Genomic DNA, 16,794 nt, shown 5'->3' on the forward strand with positions numbered 1-16,794 from the left:
GACAAGAGCAGGAAATGGAAGTGTCATCCTCATTAGCACGAACCTTAGAGGAGTTGTTAGATTCTCTGAAGTCCTTGGGAGGAACTAAATATATTGTTTTCACCACAAATCTCTGAAATAACTTTCCTATTTAGGTTGTATCCGCGAAAACCATCCCTTCATTAGCCATATAAATCTATTTGGAGACATAAAGTTCCCTTCTGAATGATATTTCATTTGGCTTCAACTCTGTGCTCTGGGATTTCAAAAATATCCTTCTTATTTTTCTTACTTTTATTTAACCCTCCTATTATCCTTGGGGTCAATCGGACCCCATTCAATGTTTAATGTCTCTAAATTAATGACTAAGATCAGTTTTTTTGGCTTCATATTTCATGACTTTTCCTAATTTAATGGGGACAACTGGGGAAACATAAAATTAAAATTTTGATATGTTCCAATTTCCTGTCAAAAAAAGAGTCAAATCTGTGTTCCTTGGGGTCAATTTGACCCCATGCTGTTATAGCTGTATATCACATAAGAAATATCAACATTTAACACACATTTATTTTGGTTGTTTTGGATGATATTGAGGTCACTATAACCAAGGACACTTTCACATGTGACTGCAGGAGCAGGGATCGAACTGCCAACCTTTACATTGTTGAGAAAGAATATTTACAGCCACCATGTCTCTAAAGACATTCAATGATGTGTCCTGTTTCATACGTTTTGATAACATAAAAGCAAGGCAGGGCCAACGAGAGCATGACAAACTCACAGCTGTTTGAGGTTCTGTTTTACAAATAAAGTCCTTCTAAATGCTGTAAATTGTTTTTATGCTTGAAATATATATTGTTGACTATTTAGATAGTCAACAAAGAAACATAAAGTACCTGACACATAAACCTGGGTAACAATCATTTGACCCCAAGGATAAAATATGTTAGTACATTTGAGGGTAACAGGAGGGTTAACAGATCCTGATACAGCAGCGACCGTGTCAAAACAAAGCCATGAAGCCTTTAATACACATTCAAAGTCGAGGATTAAACGTCTTTGAATTTAACGAATGTGATAGCAACAACATTTCATGTATCTGTAAACATCTGTGAATTGTAAGAGTCCCACCAATTGCTAATACCCGGGGGCGTTTCTTCAGCCTTCACTCATCCAGGCAGCGAGCGAAATAAATGATGGAGAGACGAAGCTGCGTCAAGACACAGACAATGGGAGAAGGAAACCGGAAACATGAAGATTAGCCTTCAAAATAAAACATAATAGTCACTGAATCCCAGAATGGTTGAAAACATATCCATAGTCTTTTTTTAAATTCGACTTTATAATAGAACAAAAAATGATTTAACCCAGATACACTGACAAACAATGTTAATTAGCAATACATGCCACGTTTATCCGCCTGTCTTTGTTTCTGCTCTCAGTTTAAATACCCCTGCACGGTGTTATGTTCACATCACACGTTGGATAACTTGACAGACTCCATAAGAACAGAGCGGTCAAACTATCAGTAACAATTGGTCAACTCTGGAGTACAAAATTCTCACCTCGGGATGGAATAATCTTCATGTTCTCCTTTTCGAGCAGACTTAACTTAAAGGTCCTGACTCGGTCCTTGAGCTTACCTGTGGAGTAAATGTGTTGGTGCGGTGTTGTGATGGCTAGACGCTAGTGGGTTAGCTAGCTAGCTGTATGGCTGTGTTTGATAGTGCTGCAGTGCAAGGAGGGCGACTATTAGCCTGCTAGAGGGCTACGTTCACTCGGCTTCTGGTTAAATGTGAACACTTTTCCCTTTATTGACGCTGCTGATCAGTCCACATCACGGATAATGAGTTGGATCCCCCTGTAAGGTGAGTGTCACGGTACAGTTAACCTAGTTTCACATGTAATACCGTTAGCCTAGCAGCTGAATCATTCCGGCTCTGACTATTCCCTGGATTCAGATATCACAAAATATTCCCTGTTTACAACATGTTCATTTGAGTCCTAGTTTTGGGTGTCACGTTTTAAAGCAGGATTCATTCAGTGTGTGTCTAACGTGACTTGGTTTCACGGTGTGTCATGTCATTGCTCCTCCATCACTGCTTCAATGCATACATTCATATTTTGTTATTAGATCTCCCAAGTTAGCTTGCCACGCCAAGTTCTTCCTGCACGCCGTGCTGGCAGCAGCAGCAGCAGCAGCGGTGGTGCTCCTGGACTCTTCGACTCTTTACACGTGAACAAAGTGTTTCATTGGCGATACAGATACACTGGGTTTGTTTTAACATCTACACTGCTACAGCCCAGGATAACAGAGAAGCTGTTACACAGACAAAGCATCCCTGTTCAGAGACGGATCACGTTCAGTGGAGTTACTTTGACATCAGAAATCAGCGAGGATACTCAGAAGTGTCGAGGCTGTTCCTCTACTGACTGTCTTTTGTTTTTGATATTTTGCAGGAATGTCACCAGGTGGAGAAGGGATTTTTACACCCAGTGGATTAATCATTCTGCTTTTCGTGATCATGGAATAATTTTCTCCACAACATCATGCGCGCCGTCACATCAGACCTCGTCCACTACTCCTGCTGCAGAGATTCCGTGTCCTCACATTTGGATTTATCGTGAAGATTTTTAAAGACCAGCAGCCCCCCCGAGTGGGTGTGCAATCTTGTCATTTTTTTTTAATGTGCTCCCGGTGAAACATTAACTATGAATTTCCTCGTGTTGGATATGCTCATATATCTGTAAACGTTTAGTGTGAATCTGTGCGAAGGAGCCCCCAAAAGAAGGAAGTCCAGGGCGGGATAGGTGCAGAGAAACTCCCCGCTCCCAAAGAAACATGGCTTCGGTTTGGAAAAGACTGCAACGTGTGGGCAAGCATGCTTCCAAATTCCAGTTTGTGGCTTCCTATCAGGAGCTGATGGTGGAATGCACTAAGAAATGGTGAGTTTTTTTTTTTGACTTGACCACAGTGCTGTCATTTAAGCCCCATGAAAACTGTGTGTCTCTGTCTGTGCTGGAATGCTGTGCTCGTTCCTGGTGGCCATAATTCACACACACTCACACATTCAGTCTCCTTGGTGTGCAGGCATGTCTGCATGCTGGGAGGGGCCAGCTGCCTTGTAAAATTGCTATGTTTCTTTCCTTTTTTTCTTTCTTGTGCAGCAATGGTGAATTTGTTTAGGTTGAGTGTTGAGTAAAGAGGGTGGCTGGCAGAAGGAGTCCCCTTCAGTCTGAAGGACTGGGCATGAGCTGCCCTCACTCACTCTTCTGAAATGCCCTTGAGCAATTCACCTAAATACCTACCAGGTCTAGTGATGCTGTTTAGAATCTGACCTCTGACATCACTGCAAGCTAGGCAGCTATAAGTAAGTAAGTAAGTACATTTTATTTAGTATAGCACTTTTCACAGAATGAAATCACAAAGAGCTTCACAGGAAAATATCCATTCCTGCATCAGTATAAGACACTGAATCTTCAAATTAGAACTTTTTCTCCAAAAGAATATCAGCACTTGATGATGTGTAGGGAGTAAAACAGGAGCTTGGTCGAATTGTAAGTTTGTAGTTTTTCCTCAAAATGGGGAAGAGACACTCTTGTTAGTTTTTCTTGCAGCTCACTTTTCACACTTCAAACATTTTTGTTGGTACATTTATGTACTGCCAATGCAGGGAGCTATTTTGTTGGCAGGGACACTTTGAAGTTTAAAGTGGCTCTTGTAGTTTCTGGCTCTAACACATTTAATAGTAAAGAATGAATGAATAGGTGCATTTCGACCAAGAGTTCCAGGGTCTTTTAGTCCCCAGAACTACTTTCCCTGGAACTAAAAGGTTCCTGTGCCCCCATTGTTGTCTGCGTTTTCGACCGCGGGCTGAAGTCCCGGGTAGATTGTGCAAATCAGGCCAGTGACGTATGAAGAAAAAAATTATATTAAATAATATTTTGAAATCTTAATAAAAAAACTAAACTAGTTTGCATTCCCAGGAACTCTGTCTGTGTTTCAACAACTGTGTTAACTCCACAAACACCGTTAAGTTCAACCAAAAGTCCAAGGACCTTTGAAAAGTACTACCCCCCAGGCAGGGGCTTTTCAGGGGAGAGATTATCAACCCCTGAATTAAATTTAGACCCTGGTTCCTCCGGTCGAAACGCACATAGTTCAGGGGTAAAGTCCCTAGTTCCGGGGTAAAGTTCCTGCGGTGGAAAAACGCCTAATGACATACAATGCAAAGAGGTGGACAAGCTATTGGGTGTGTTCTCCAGAGGTGAAGATAGGTGGAGAGAATGGTGGTAAATATATGCTACACTACACTTAAGCCTGCAGGTATGTGTCCTGTAATGAGTGAAAAGCGAGGACTTGTAAAACAAAGATGTAGCCTGCAGACATGGATTCCCGGGCAGCTTGCCGTAGGCATGACTAACACAGCCCCACAGAGCTTAGACCTGGGACAGATGTTAACGTGTTTGAGAATGGAATGAGAAAAATGTACATCTCTTCCCAGGGCAAAGGGTGGGTGGGCTCAGCACACTCCGTAGTAACTGCTTTGTTTTACCATCTGAGCAGGGTTTTTGATGTTGGATCAATACAAGGAATGCATATAAACAGCCATTCATTGATATATGATATAGTCCTTATCTGTTGTAGTTTGTGATCATGGTGATGACATGACTCTTACAAAGGGATCACCAGTTGCTGGGATTTTAAATGTAGACAACTTAATGTAAAAAAAACTAACGCTTGACTAAATTCTGATATCAGAGATGCTTTAAATTCCAATGAATGACTGTGTAGCCCCAGGATGTCTTCTCATCTTCAAGTGGTTAATGTGCACGCCTTCATGCCTCAAAGTGCGCAATAAAGTGTTGGCGCACCGTTTCTGCCTTCCTTGGACTTCAACAGTACGGTATGTTATTGTTGCAGTGGAAACTTTCCATCTACGCAGACTGGAAACAGTCCCCCTGAGCTCAAGTGGATTTCAAATCCTGAAGCCTTCAGAAGTGATTTTTTTTTGAAAAAGCAACAGCTCTTTCATTTCTGGAAGCAGTCACAGGAAGAAAGGCTAAACACGGCCTGTGCACTTGTGAATGTGTGGTCGCACATACAGCTGTGGGTTCTTTGAATGTACATTGTGTGAAAATTGAAAGCATTTTGTAAACTTGGCTGACACTCAAGAACTTGGTATAATAATCTCTGAGATCAAGATAATATTGGCTGCTTGAAACAACTTGTAGGTCAGAAGTTTAATTGTGCGACTCCTGTGCCTTAAGGGTGGGGATTTCTCAATCAGACTCTGAGCGTACAACAAGCAGTCTGACCAATTGTGAAAAGCTGCACTTATAAGGAGAGTGCAAAGTTGGCAGTCACAGAGGGGGAGAAATAGTGTCTGAATATGAGGACAGAGGTGCATTTGGTGATAAAAACAGACAGAAAAACTTTGAAGAGGGCTACAGATTCAAGAAGTTTGGTTTTATCAGAACATATCCGTCATCTTGTCTCATGGGGGATGTGAGCTTTTCATCCAGTCAGAATCATTTCAGTGCTTGAATGTTGTGTGATTGTCTTGGGTGGTTTTGAATCGTAATGTCTTTCTTTGGATTGTATTCATTTCAAATGGCACAGGTTCTATACATAGACTGTATAATTAATGGACGCAGTATCCGTGACGTCAGCCATTTGTTTCTGAAGCGCTGTTCTGAAGCCAATCATCGGCGGGAGCCATATTGGAAATGCTGAACTCAACCTAACGTCGATCGAATTAGTGTGAGGTAAAGAGGTGGGGTTTGAGCCTCCTAGCCAACAGCTATGTGTTCCCGCCTGTCATTCAAGTCAGTCATGTCCTTAAATGGGCAAGACTTGTCATCTTAATATCTTCTGAACAGTTGCATTCTAAAAAAAAATTCACCCCCCGTACAGTGTGTGTCGATAGAGAAATGAGCCACTTAGACCTAAACCGCTTTCTGAACCAGGCTGTAAACATGTTTATTAATGCTTTGAATATTGTCTTTTTTGAATAGGTGTGTATGTGGTTTCAGGTGTTTCTGCAGCCAGCCTCAAGCGGACGCTTGATGAACTGCAGTTTATAACTGGGCATCATATTTAGAGACCGGAGGTTGCCGCTTGATCCTATCCCTTTTTTACGTCTTAAGTTGAATTGACATTGATGAACAACACTACAACACAGAGCACTTACAGAAACAGTGTCTCTAAACCAAGCACAATATGCCATACTCGTGCCTAGAATAAAAGTCCGGTGGTTAAAGAATAGAGGAATGGCGTCTTTGGATAGAAAGTGTTGCAGCTTTAATTACCCTGACATAACATAAGGCAGACACCGGCACTGCTGATTTGTCGTTGAGCATAATTTGAAGACTTGCTTGAAGTATTTTTGGTATTAGAAGGCAGCATTTACACAAGATTGCCTTCATCATGAGCTAATCAGCAAGTAAGCTTGCTGAACTGTTGACATAAATCAAAGATTTGAACACTTAGGAGAAAGTCACTGTGTAATTTTCCATCCATTTTTTCTTCTGTCAGCTTAGTGGCCACTTTACTCAGCATTATCATTTTCATCCCTGCCATGGTAGGAAAGTGTTGACAGGTAAGCAGCGTAGGATTGGAGGAGTTTTCTGTCATATTTTAGGTCCATACAGTAAGTTTTGGTCTTCATCAGTTGCCGTAGTTGCTGTAGCCCACTCCTCTGTGGAGCAGAGGGAGTTAGCATTCCTCTCACACACCCCATTCTGCAGAATCAATTCAGACTAGCCATTAAAACATTAATGAGTTCAGTGTTTGTGTTTGCCAGTGAAATGAAGCACCACTCACAGAGCTGCAGCACTGCCCCTTTCAAACGTGGTAACATCTTAGATTAAGAAAATGAGCTGCTTTTGAGCTGCATGTGATAATAACAACATCAATTCAAGTTTGGTGATAGTAGTGATGCGCTGCAATTTTTCAACCTATAGTTTAAGGGATCCCCCACCTCAGCCCCAGTTATAATGTCAAATCTCATAATGGAACGTCCTGCACACAAGCTTCTATCTGTACTGTTTTTCACTGCTGGTGTGGACTATAATCGTAATGTAGTTTGGATCAACAACATGTGTAATCTGGGGACTTTCTGGTGTTTACGCCTCACTTCGATGCCCTTCTTGCATGCAAGTCCCCCTGATATTTTCTTGGCTGTTATTTGGTTAATCTCATGATAACGTCACTGCCTGCCTGCCTGCCCGCCCGACTCGCTGTCAGAGTAGCTGAGTGCCTTCTACACTGTGTGACTGCTGTACTTATGCCAGCTGGCTGACTGTGCATGTGACTGCCTGACTGACTTCTTAATTGCCATTAGTGGTGCTTTCATTACCTTCGCATACATCAACAAATAACAATTATATAATGAGAATATGATGAGAAGGATGTTCAGTGTCAGACTCAATATATGGATGTTGTAAGTCACAAAGCAGGTTGTAAAATGTGTATGCAGGTGCACTACACTTTGTTGTCCTGCATGATATAATGCATTGACAAAATATGATGGAAATTAAAGACCAGAAAAAGCTCATAGCTGCTGTCTATGCTTAGAAAAACTCAACTTTTTACCCTGTTTAACCTCTGTTTTTGTCTTGTAAATTAGTTTATGTGGGATAAAATCAGAATTGCATTTTGTCAAGCATCCAGTTTTGAAACAGCTCTAGAAGGCACAGCATCATGTTTCACACTCAGACTATTTGGGGCTGATGTTGTACATTGTTCTTCATGTGGAAAATGAAACTGTCATCTCTAAAAGTTAGCTTGAAATCAGAGAAAAGGGCAAAGCTCATTAATCAGACTGGTAGGTTTACTTATCACTGGTGAGGACATGAATAGAAGGATCATACTTTCATGTTCGCCAGTGTTCTCTCAAATCTCTGTTGGGTGGCACATGACTGAGTTAAGTAACTATTATGTAGCCCCTGTTACATTACTATATTTTAGACTTGGAATGTAAGATAATGATGAGCTTTTACAGTGTTAGGAAACTCAGTCAACCAATGAATGTAACATTCAGTCACTCCGTAAGCATTCCTCTTAGCTGGAGCTTCTTTAGCAAGAATATGTTTTTAGTCAACCTGGTAAAATGAAGTCTGACAACACCATCAAAAGCAAAGAGTGTCACTTCTGCTGACGGGTGTGTTGACAGGAATGGCGAGGATGAGAATCACACACTTGGAACAGCACAGGGACGCTATTGATTACATGGTAATTCTATCAGACTCCATACAAGCATGGCTAATCAAGACTGCTTCCCTCACTGCTACATGACATGAAGGCAGGGTTGGGAGCTTTAAGGAAGAAGCCGACATCAATCCAGGACTGAGCAGTAACTCTGAAGGCACACAAACATCAGTCATTTCATAGGGATTTAAAAATCTCTCTAGCCGGTGTCTCTGGTGGCCGCTCAGACATGTTGTTTATTTCAGGAGGGGGCGGGTGAATGTTTGTGATGATATGCACGGGTGGTGCCACGAATAAGCGATCCCCGGAAACATTTCCCCAAACAAATGTTCCTTCTCCTCGTGATATCACTTGGTGGTGGGAAACGTAAATGGAGAGAGATGGTACCTCACAAGGACTAGCTAGTGCTACTCAAGCGGCAACCTCTGGTCTCAAATGATGAAGCCCATATGGAAGTGTTATAAACTGCAATACATCGAGAATCCGCTTGAGGCTGGCTGCAGAAACACCGGAAACCACATAGACATGAATGGGAAAAAGACGATCTTTGCAGCATTAATAAACATGTTTACAGCCTGGTTCAAAAAACGACTTGGCTCTACGTAGCTAATCTCTCTATCGGCACACACTGTACGGGGGGTGAATTTTTTTCTAACGTGACGGTTTAGAAGATACTAAGATTACAAGTTTTTGCCCAAATAAGGACATGGCTGACGTGACTCCTGGTTGGGAACACATAGCTGTTGGCTAGGAGGCTCAAACTCCGCCTCTTTATGTCACACTCTGCCTGGTTGAGTTCCGCATTTCCAATATGGCTGCCACCGTCGAATGGCTTCAAAACAGCGCTCAGGAACAGATGGGTGACGTCACGGATACTACGTCCATATTTTATACAGTCTATGGTTTTGACTTGAAATACTGGGCAAAATGGGGGTGCTGGTGGCCTAGTGTTCTAAGCGCTCCACATACAGAGGCTACAGTCCTCTTAGCAGGGGTCGCCGGTTTGATTCCTGGCCGCGACCATTTCCTGCATGTCTTACCCCACTCTCTCCCCACATTTCCTTTCTCTCTTCAGCTGTCCTATCAAATAAAAGGCAAAACAAAGCCCCCCCCCAAAAAAAAGAAATACTGGGCAAAATTGTGCAATGATGTGTTGCATCAATAAATTTAAGGATTTTTGCATTTCATTCACCTACATTTTATTCACTGACCCCAGTAGCTCACAGTATATGATGGTAAATTAAGTGAAAAGGGTAAAAGACAGAATTCTAAAAGATTAAAATGGAAAAAATAAAACGGATTTCATAGGGCCCTACTAAAACTTCAGATGCAAGTGATTACAGCTACTTTCTGAAAGAGGATGATTTCCCAGCTGTGCAGTTTTGATACACCTTAAGTTAGTGTATAGACAGTCTGTTGTCTCTGTTGTTGTTGCCCATTCACTTGTAATAAAGAGTGACAGACAGAGTACTTTACCTTGACAGGCAAAGCCTCCAAGGATTTGATTCTCGCAACTACCGGTAGCTTTTCATTAACCTGCATGATCCCATCACTGTGTCCTTGGGCGAAACAGAGGATCTCCACTCACTCACTCATTGTGTTATAAGAAAAAAAAAGCATAAATGTCTGAAAGACTGTCAGTCGAGTCCTGACTCCCTGTTTCACTGGATGTGACTGGCGGGTGTCAGGCTGTGACATGTCGTCTTCTGTTGAACATGTGTGCGTTTTGGCGAGTGTCCATCACGTCTCTGCCAGAGAAACAGCTTCCTGCCAACTCGTCTGACGTGGCTCTCCATTCTATTCAAATTCAGAGACCTTGACACATTCCTGACAGTAAGTTTGGCAACAGGAGATGGGTTCACTGCCAGGTGATAGTGTGCTCCGACGTTTCTGTTGTGCAGAAACTCTTGATGAAACGGAACAATTTGTGTAACCATTCATTATGATGTTTTGAGGATAATAAACCTCTTAGTTTGGGATTGAATAACCCGCTCTGTGACATGTCTTTGGTTTCTTTAAGTGTTTCTGTGTAGTTTGATTGTAAGGAACAGATTTGCCTCAAAATGACTGCTCATGTGTCTTTTAGTGGTTTGAGGGTTTGAACTAAACTAAATCATGGTGAGCAGAAAGGAGTGTTTTCATAGTTGATACTTGCTTTGTTCTAATTTGTAATGGATAACATCTACTTTTTATTTAACTCTGCAGATAGTTTTGTTCATTCAGTACAGCATGCAGCACATCATCTCCTCCTCTTTTGCAGTTGTTTTCTTGCACCAAATCCTCTGCTGTCAATTGGAGCAGCTCTCACACTATCATCACTTCTCCTCTTTTTATTTTCTGCTGTATCTTTCTTTCTCTTTCTGTCTCCTCCTTGGCTACTTGATCTCTCCTCTCTCCGCCTCCCCTCACTTCTCTCTCTCTCTCTCTCCTCTCCCTGATAATGTCACTTTAACTGCTTTGCAGTGGAATCCACCCAAGTGTACTTGTTCTGCACTGCAATTACGGACACAAACAGGCATTTACGCACCCCCTCTCCCACACACACACACACCAAGAGACATGAAACATTGCAGGGTTGTGAAGCAGTCAATGGAGTGTTAAATGTGATGAAAAATCTGCTGGTGAGTCCGTCTCTGCTGCTGTCAGGCAGAGAAACACATGGCTCTGGAGAATGCTCATCATTTATCAGCCTGCAGAGCGCTGCAGCAGCATCTGAGGCTGGTAGAGGTGTGCTGAATGTGTGTGTCATGGCAGGATAAAGCACCAGAGGAACCAAATGTAGTCCACTGGTTTTATATTTTTAGAGAGCTGTTTGTATTGAATATAACTGGTGCTGGTGAAAAATAGCAGGGCTGAACAATACATGAAAAACTGACGTTGCAATATCATTTATGTTCTACTATTTAAACATTTGGATTAAAAAAGTTTTCCTAGATACTTTTAGATTTCCTGTACAGATGAACAACGTGAATTTTATTCTCTGTGTACTTTATAGTCTTTCTAAAAGCCACATAAATCTGTTACTGTAATACATTTCAACTGGTTCAGTTTTGATTTCATCATTTTAATTTTACTATATTATTGAACTTGTTTTTGTCTTATCTTTGTACTTCTTTAGATCTTACAACACAGGATTATCCTCATGCCTATAGGGAAGAGGATTGAAAGCTGGTTCTTTTACACCAAGCGGCAACCTCCGGTCTAAAAATATGAGTCCAATGCAGAAGTGCTAAAAACAGCAGTTCATCAAGCGTCCACTTGAGGCTGGCTCCAGAAGTACCAGAAACCACATTCACACAGCAGAAATAAACATGTTTACAGCCTGGTTCAAAAGACGAGTGTAGTGTGGATATTAGGGCTGAATGATTTGGGAAAATAATCGAATTGCGTTTTTTTTCCTGAATATTGCGATTGCGATTTAATATGCTATTATTTTTTCAAGGTCCTCTACTAATGTATTTTTCAACAAACACAAGCAATAAATCAATCTGTATTACAATAAACAATATCAGACTGAATTGTTCATTCTTAAATGTTAAGATAAAGGCAAATGAAGCATGAATTAATATGAAAGACGGTTTATTTATCTACTTGAATTATAGTTGTAAACTTACTACAAATTTTGACTTGCAGTCTTGTAAGCGTTCACCACAACTACTTAACAAAATTCTGCCAAACATGTGTTCTAAGTTTAAAGCATGTTTAGATGTGAATCAGCTGACTGAAGGTGTTGCACACAGTGGAGACGCTCAGCTGGGGGCTGCGGGTGAGTGACAAGTCTCCTCTTTTCTGCACTGCCAGACTGATTCTGACCCGGTTGCGCTCCTGGCTGACACCTGACCACATAAACATGCTATTTTTCTCAATAAGAATGAGTAGGAAGAAACTGGACACTGAGTCCAAAATATGAATCTGTTCAGTTGTCCTGTTGCAGTAAATCCACATGTTGTAGTCTTCACTCTGCGCGTTTGCAGAGATTATTTACAAGCCTGCTCTTCACGTTGATATTCAGCGTGTCAACGTTTTGAACACCTCAATATGATCTTTAGCTGTTTAATGTTGTCAGTTATATACATTGTGTCATGAAGGAAATTTGTAACACATTTGGCACTGTTTTTGACATTGAAAACCTTCGCAGGTTCTGCACAATACCTGTCGTTGCGCAGCATCTTCTTTTTTTTATAGCCAAAGTAAATCCACACAACTGACGTGCTGCCCCTCGTTGGTACTAAACTTTCTGAAGTATCAGTTTCTGTGGAGCCTGGGGCCAATGTGTGACAGGGTAAAGCGCAACGTTGACTTCTGTCCCTGCTTTGCTCTGCTTTGCTCTGCTTTGCTCTGCTTTGCTCTGCTACGCTCTGCTACGCTCTGCTACGCTCTGCTACGCTCTGCTACGCTACGCTACCCTCGCAAGTCACATTGGCGTTTTATCATATCACGATTTTATCGCAAATTCAATTAATCGTTCAGCCCTAGTGGATGTCTCATTTCTCGGTCGGAACACACTGTACGGGGGGTGAATTTTTTTCTAACGCAGCAATTTCAAAGATATTGACATTACAAGTCTTCCAATGAGAGACACAACTGACTTGATTGACAGGTGGGAACACTGTAGCTGTTGGCTAGGAGGCTCAAAGCCCGCCTCTTCACGACACACTCGCTCGACAGCAGCAATATGGCTGCCGCCGCCGTCTGGCCTCAAAACAGCGCTTCAGAAACAGATGGGTGACATCACGGATACTACGTCGATATTTTATACAGTCTATGGTCATGCTCCGGCATCTGGCGAACGGAGCGGATCCAACGGAAGTTAACACATTGAAGAGAATAGAAACCCATAAACTCCAGTGCTGTGACGGACCGGAGACAGACCGGACCACGAATCCGGTGGAATTTTGTCGATAGGCCCCTGTATGTAAGAAGCCTGACATAAACAACCTGTTTGGGAAAACACTCATCATGTCTTATTAACTTTACTCGCAGATAAGGCAAAAATAAAACTTATTATTTTGCTGTTGGCACATCATACTTCCTTCTCTTTCAGCTTTCAGACATAAACTGCAAACTTTACTTTAGATAATGCTGGCTTAATGGAAAAAAATGAAAGAAACAAGAAACATTGTTGCTGTCAGAAAAACTTAGTAAGAAATTAGATCACAGCTGAAGCTACGATCAGCTTACTGCTCATGTATTGTTGCCTTAAGAAATCAATGTTGCTGTCCTCACCAGGGCGCCTTGTTTCCCTGCTGCTGGTGCTCTTCAACACATCATGGTTTTGATTCCTGCTGTCTCGGTCTCCCCCTCAGGCCATTAGCAAGCTGTTGTAGAGAGAAAATTGATGGAGGGGAAATTTTATAATCAAATTTACCCCACCAGATAGGCAGCTTCTTCACATTCCCTCCTTTTATTCTGGAGATACTCAATGTTCATCATCTATCTCTGTGTTTTTGTCTGCCTGTATAGAAGCCAAAGTCTGTGTGAGAGTTTTGCTTCTGTTTATCAGACTTGCTTCTTTCTCATGAGAGTTAAACTGTGCAAAGACTCAATTAGTTTGCATAGGAAATGTGATGCTTTGAGTTTTCCCTGACACAGCCTCAAAGGCTTAACATACAGTTAATGTGGACTCCCCCAACACTGCAGAAATCAAGTGATAAGGGAGGAATGAAAGCAAATTGGAGATAAGCCAGTTCACTAAAGCAACAAGATGAAAAGTGGCCTCAAATTCCCAAAGTATACACTTCTCTTGTAGCATCTAACACATTGACACTAATGTTGCAGCAGCTCTCAAAATTCTTCTATGGGGAGACTTTTCCTCTCGCTATAGCATCACTATTTTCTTCTCCAGACTGTCAGTCAGATACTTAGAGCTGTCTATCTTGACAGTAACCTCTTCTGTACTCCCTATGCTCTCCCAGAGGATAGGATTTAAATAACACTTACCTGACCTCCATCCGTGCTGGCAGGTGGAGCCTCTGACCTTCACTTATGCCCGTCTATTCTACCTGCTTCACTGCTCTGTGTGAGTCTCCCTTCAGCCCTGTGATCACTGCATGAAGACTGCAAATGATCATGAAGTCCAGATTCTCACCAAGTTCTGTAGCTTTTAGAGTTATAGTACATTAGTTGCTAGGGATGTAACGATATATTTCAAGATGGTAAAAAATTGATACAAATAAGGGTGGATCAAAATCAAATCAACGAAATTTGTATCGGGATTTTATTTTAAAACAGTTGAAGGCGCTATCTGCATTATACTCCGCTTGTTCAACATCATTAAGTCTCTTGCGCTGCTCTCTCGTCACTAACTGAGTGGAGGTGTTTTAAGTTTAAAGCATGTTTTGATGTGAATCAGCTGACTGCACACAGCGGAGACGCTCAGCTGGGGGCTGCAGCTGAGTGACAGGTCTCCATGAGTGCTTTTTTTCTCTGCCGCTGGACTGATTCTGACCCGGTTTCGCCCCCGGCTGACACATGACCACGTTGACATGCTTATTTTTTTCAATAAGAACGAGAAAACTGGACACTGTGAGTCCATAATATGATCCTGTTCAGTTGTCCTGTTGCAGTAAATCCACATGTTGAAGTCTGAGTCTTCACGCATGCGTCCGCAGAGATTATTTATAAGCCTGCTCCTCACGTTGATATTCAGTGTGTTTAACATTTTGAACACCTCAATATGATCCGTAGCTGTTTAATACCATCAATGATATATACTGTGCCATGAAGGAAAATTTCGATTTAGGGGGATATAACACATTTGGCATTCTTTTTGACATGGAAAAGATACATTTTTTTTTAATGATTAAACGATAATTGATCGTTAACATTTCCAAAGATCGATCAAGGACAATATTTGAAATTTACATCCCTAATTTAAAGAGATTTACCTTATTTGTTTTAATATTTAATACTTTGATTTGGGAATTTTTCACTTTCCATTTCTCTATAATTGTTATGAAATTTTCCAACAAGGTATTTTTGTATGGTGATTTTAGTTTTTTTGCAAGTTGGGGAAAAAAAGTGTGCAGTGGTTTTATTTGAGTTACAACACACCTTAAAAATGAAAAAGGATTATTTTGTTTACAAATAAATATAAGAGATGAAATATATATTGCAACTGTGCATATCTGAGAATTGAAATAAAATAAGTTATTTTAAATTTGAGTTCAATACAGTTTTCTTGAAAATCGTTGGCTGAAGTTACAGCTGCAGTCACACACACACACACACACACACACACACACACACACACACACACACACACACACACACACACACACACACACACACACACACACACACACACACACACACACACACACACACACACACACACACAGTCAAGCAAGCTTGATTAACTCTTATTCCAGACGCTTCAGTCTGGTTTTAGTGCTGTCAGCATTAACTCTGTGTCATTGACCTAGCTCCTAGTTACCACATACACACTCACTGACTGTTCTGTAACTACAGGTCAGGGAACTGTGAATACATTGAATCCCTGTGTCTCAAAGTTCAAACTGACTGTCATGTTCCTTTTTGGAAGTTTTGAGTATGAACAAAAAAGGCACCTGAAACTTCTCAAACCACTAACACAGCAGAATCCACTTCCCCTTTATGCTCAGCAAACTTCTTTGGCTGAAGATCCAGCTTTTTATCTTTCACTGGACTTAACGTGTAACAAATATTAAGTGTGGTGAAATGTAGATAAAGGAATTCAGTAAAATCTGTCAACTGCAGAGGCTCAATTAGAAAGACAATTTGCCTTGTCTTGCTCATCAAAGCATGTCAACACTGTAATACATGGAGGTAATGTAGATCCAAACCTTGAACATGCTGGTCACGTTGTGATTGGACAGTGTGTCAGACAGACCGGGATGTGACAGTGACACAGATTGTGTTTGCACTGCTTCATCTGCCCTGATAGTACAGGTAGTAAAGGCCACAGCTTGACTGATAGCAGAGCAAAGTGAGACACTCACTCTTTCTGCTCTTGTCCTCCTCTTTTCCCTTTCTGTCACCAGTCTCTTTCCACTTTCTACATCCTCTTGATGCTGTTTTTCGCTGAATCAGGAATTGCCAAGTGGGTCAGTTATAAAGAAAAACATTTTGAGCTAAGCTTTTCATGACAGGGCTGTTACATTTCTCAGTAAACAGTATGAAAGCATTTGTGCTGTCAACGTTTTGACTGCATCTTTGGCAAAAAGGGGCCGTGGCTTTGATGTTGAAGCACTGCAGATTAAGGGTTTTGCTGGAGAAGATACAATGTCCTTAAAACTGGGGTTGGTAGTCAGATTTAGATACACTTTTTGTTATACTGGTTAAATGATCTTTATGTCCCGGTGGCAATCAATACATTATGTGTTCTTAAAAAAGAGCGAAATCTACAGCCGGGGTAAACCTGGGAAAACACCAACCAATCCCTGCCTTTAGGGTCCAATTTGGGAAACCAATCAAATCCCGTCCTGCCGTTCTGCCCGCCTCATGTGCCTTCATTTCCCTGGCGTGCACTCCCCGTCCCCTGCCTCTATTTACTGCCCCTCTTGCTCCACCTCATCGGGCCTGTCCCCTCTGACCCGATGAGGTGCTTTGCTCATGACTGTAGT

The 16,794-nt window shown here is 41.5% G+C and overlaps 1 protein-coding gene across 5 annotated transcripts in view; it reads left to right on the forward strand.

Annotated features, from left to right (window-relative positions):
* Positions 1 to 1,437: 1,437 nt before the first annotated feature.
* Positions 1,438 to 16,794, forward strand: part of ehbp1 (EH domain binding protein 1) — a 169,927-nt gene continuing 154,570 nt past the window's right edge. For 4 of the 5 annotated variants that reach the window (XM_034681770.1, XM_034681772.1, XM_034681771.1 and 1 more), the window contains exons 1-2: positions 1,438 to 1,847; positions 2,440 to 2,925. In XM_034681770.1, the coding sequence (XP_034537661.1) occupies positions 2,822 to 2,925 (104 nt within the window). In that variant the 5' untranslated portion in view covers positions 1,438 to 1,847; positions 2,440 to 2,821. The remainder of the gene's footprint in view (positions 1,848 to 2,439; positions 2,926 to 16,794) is intronic. The other variant, XM_034681773.1, reaches the window with a different exon arrangement.

Source organism: Notolabrus celidotus, chromosome 4 (assembly GCF_009762535.1).
Source record: "Notolabrus celidotus isolate fNotCel1 chromosome 4, fNotCel1.pri, whole genome shotgun sequence".
NCBI lineage: Eukaryota > Metazoa > Chordata > Actinopteri > Labriformes > Labridae > Notolabrus > Notolabrus celidotus.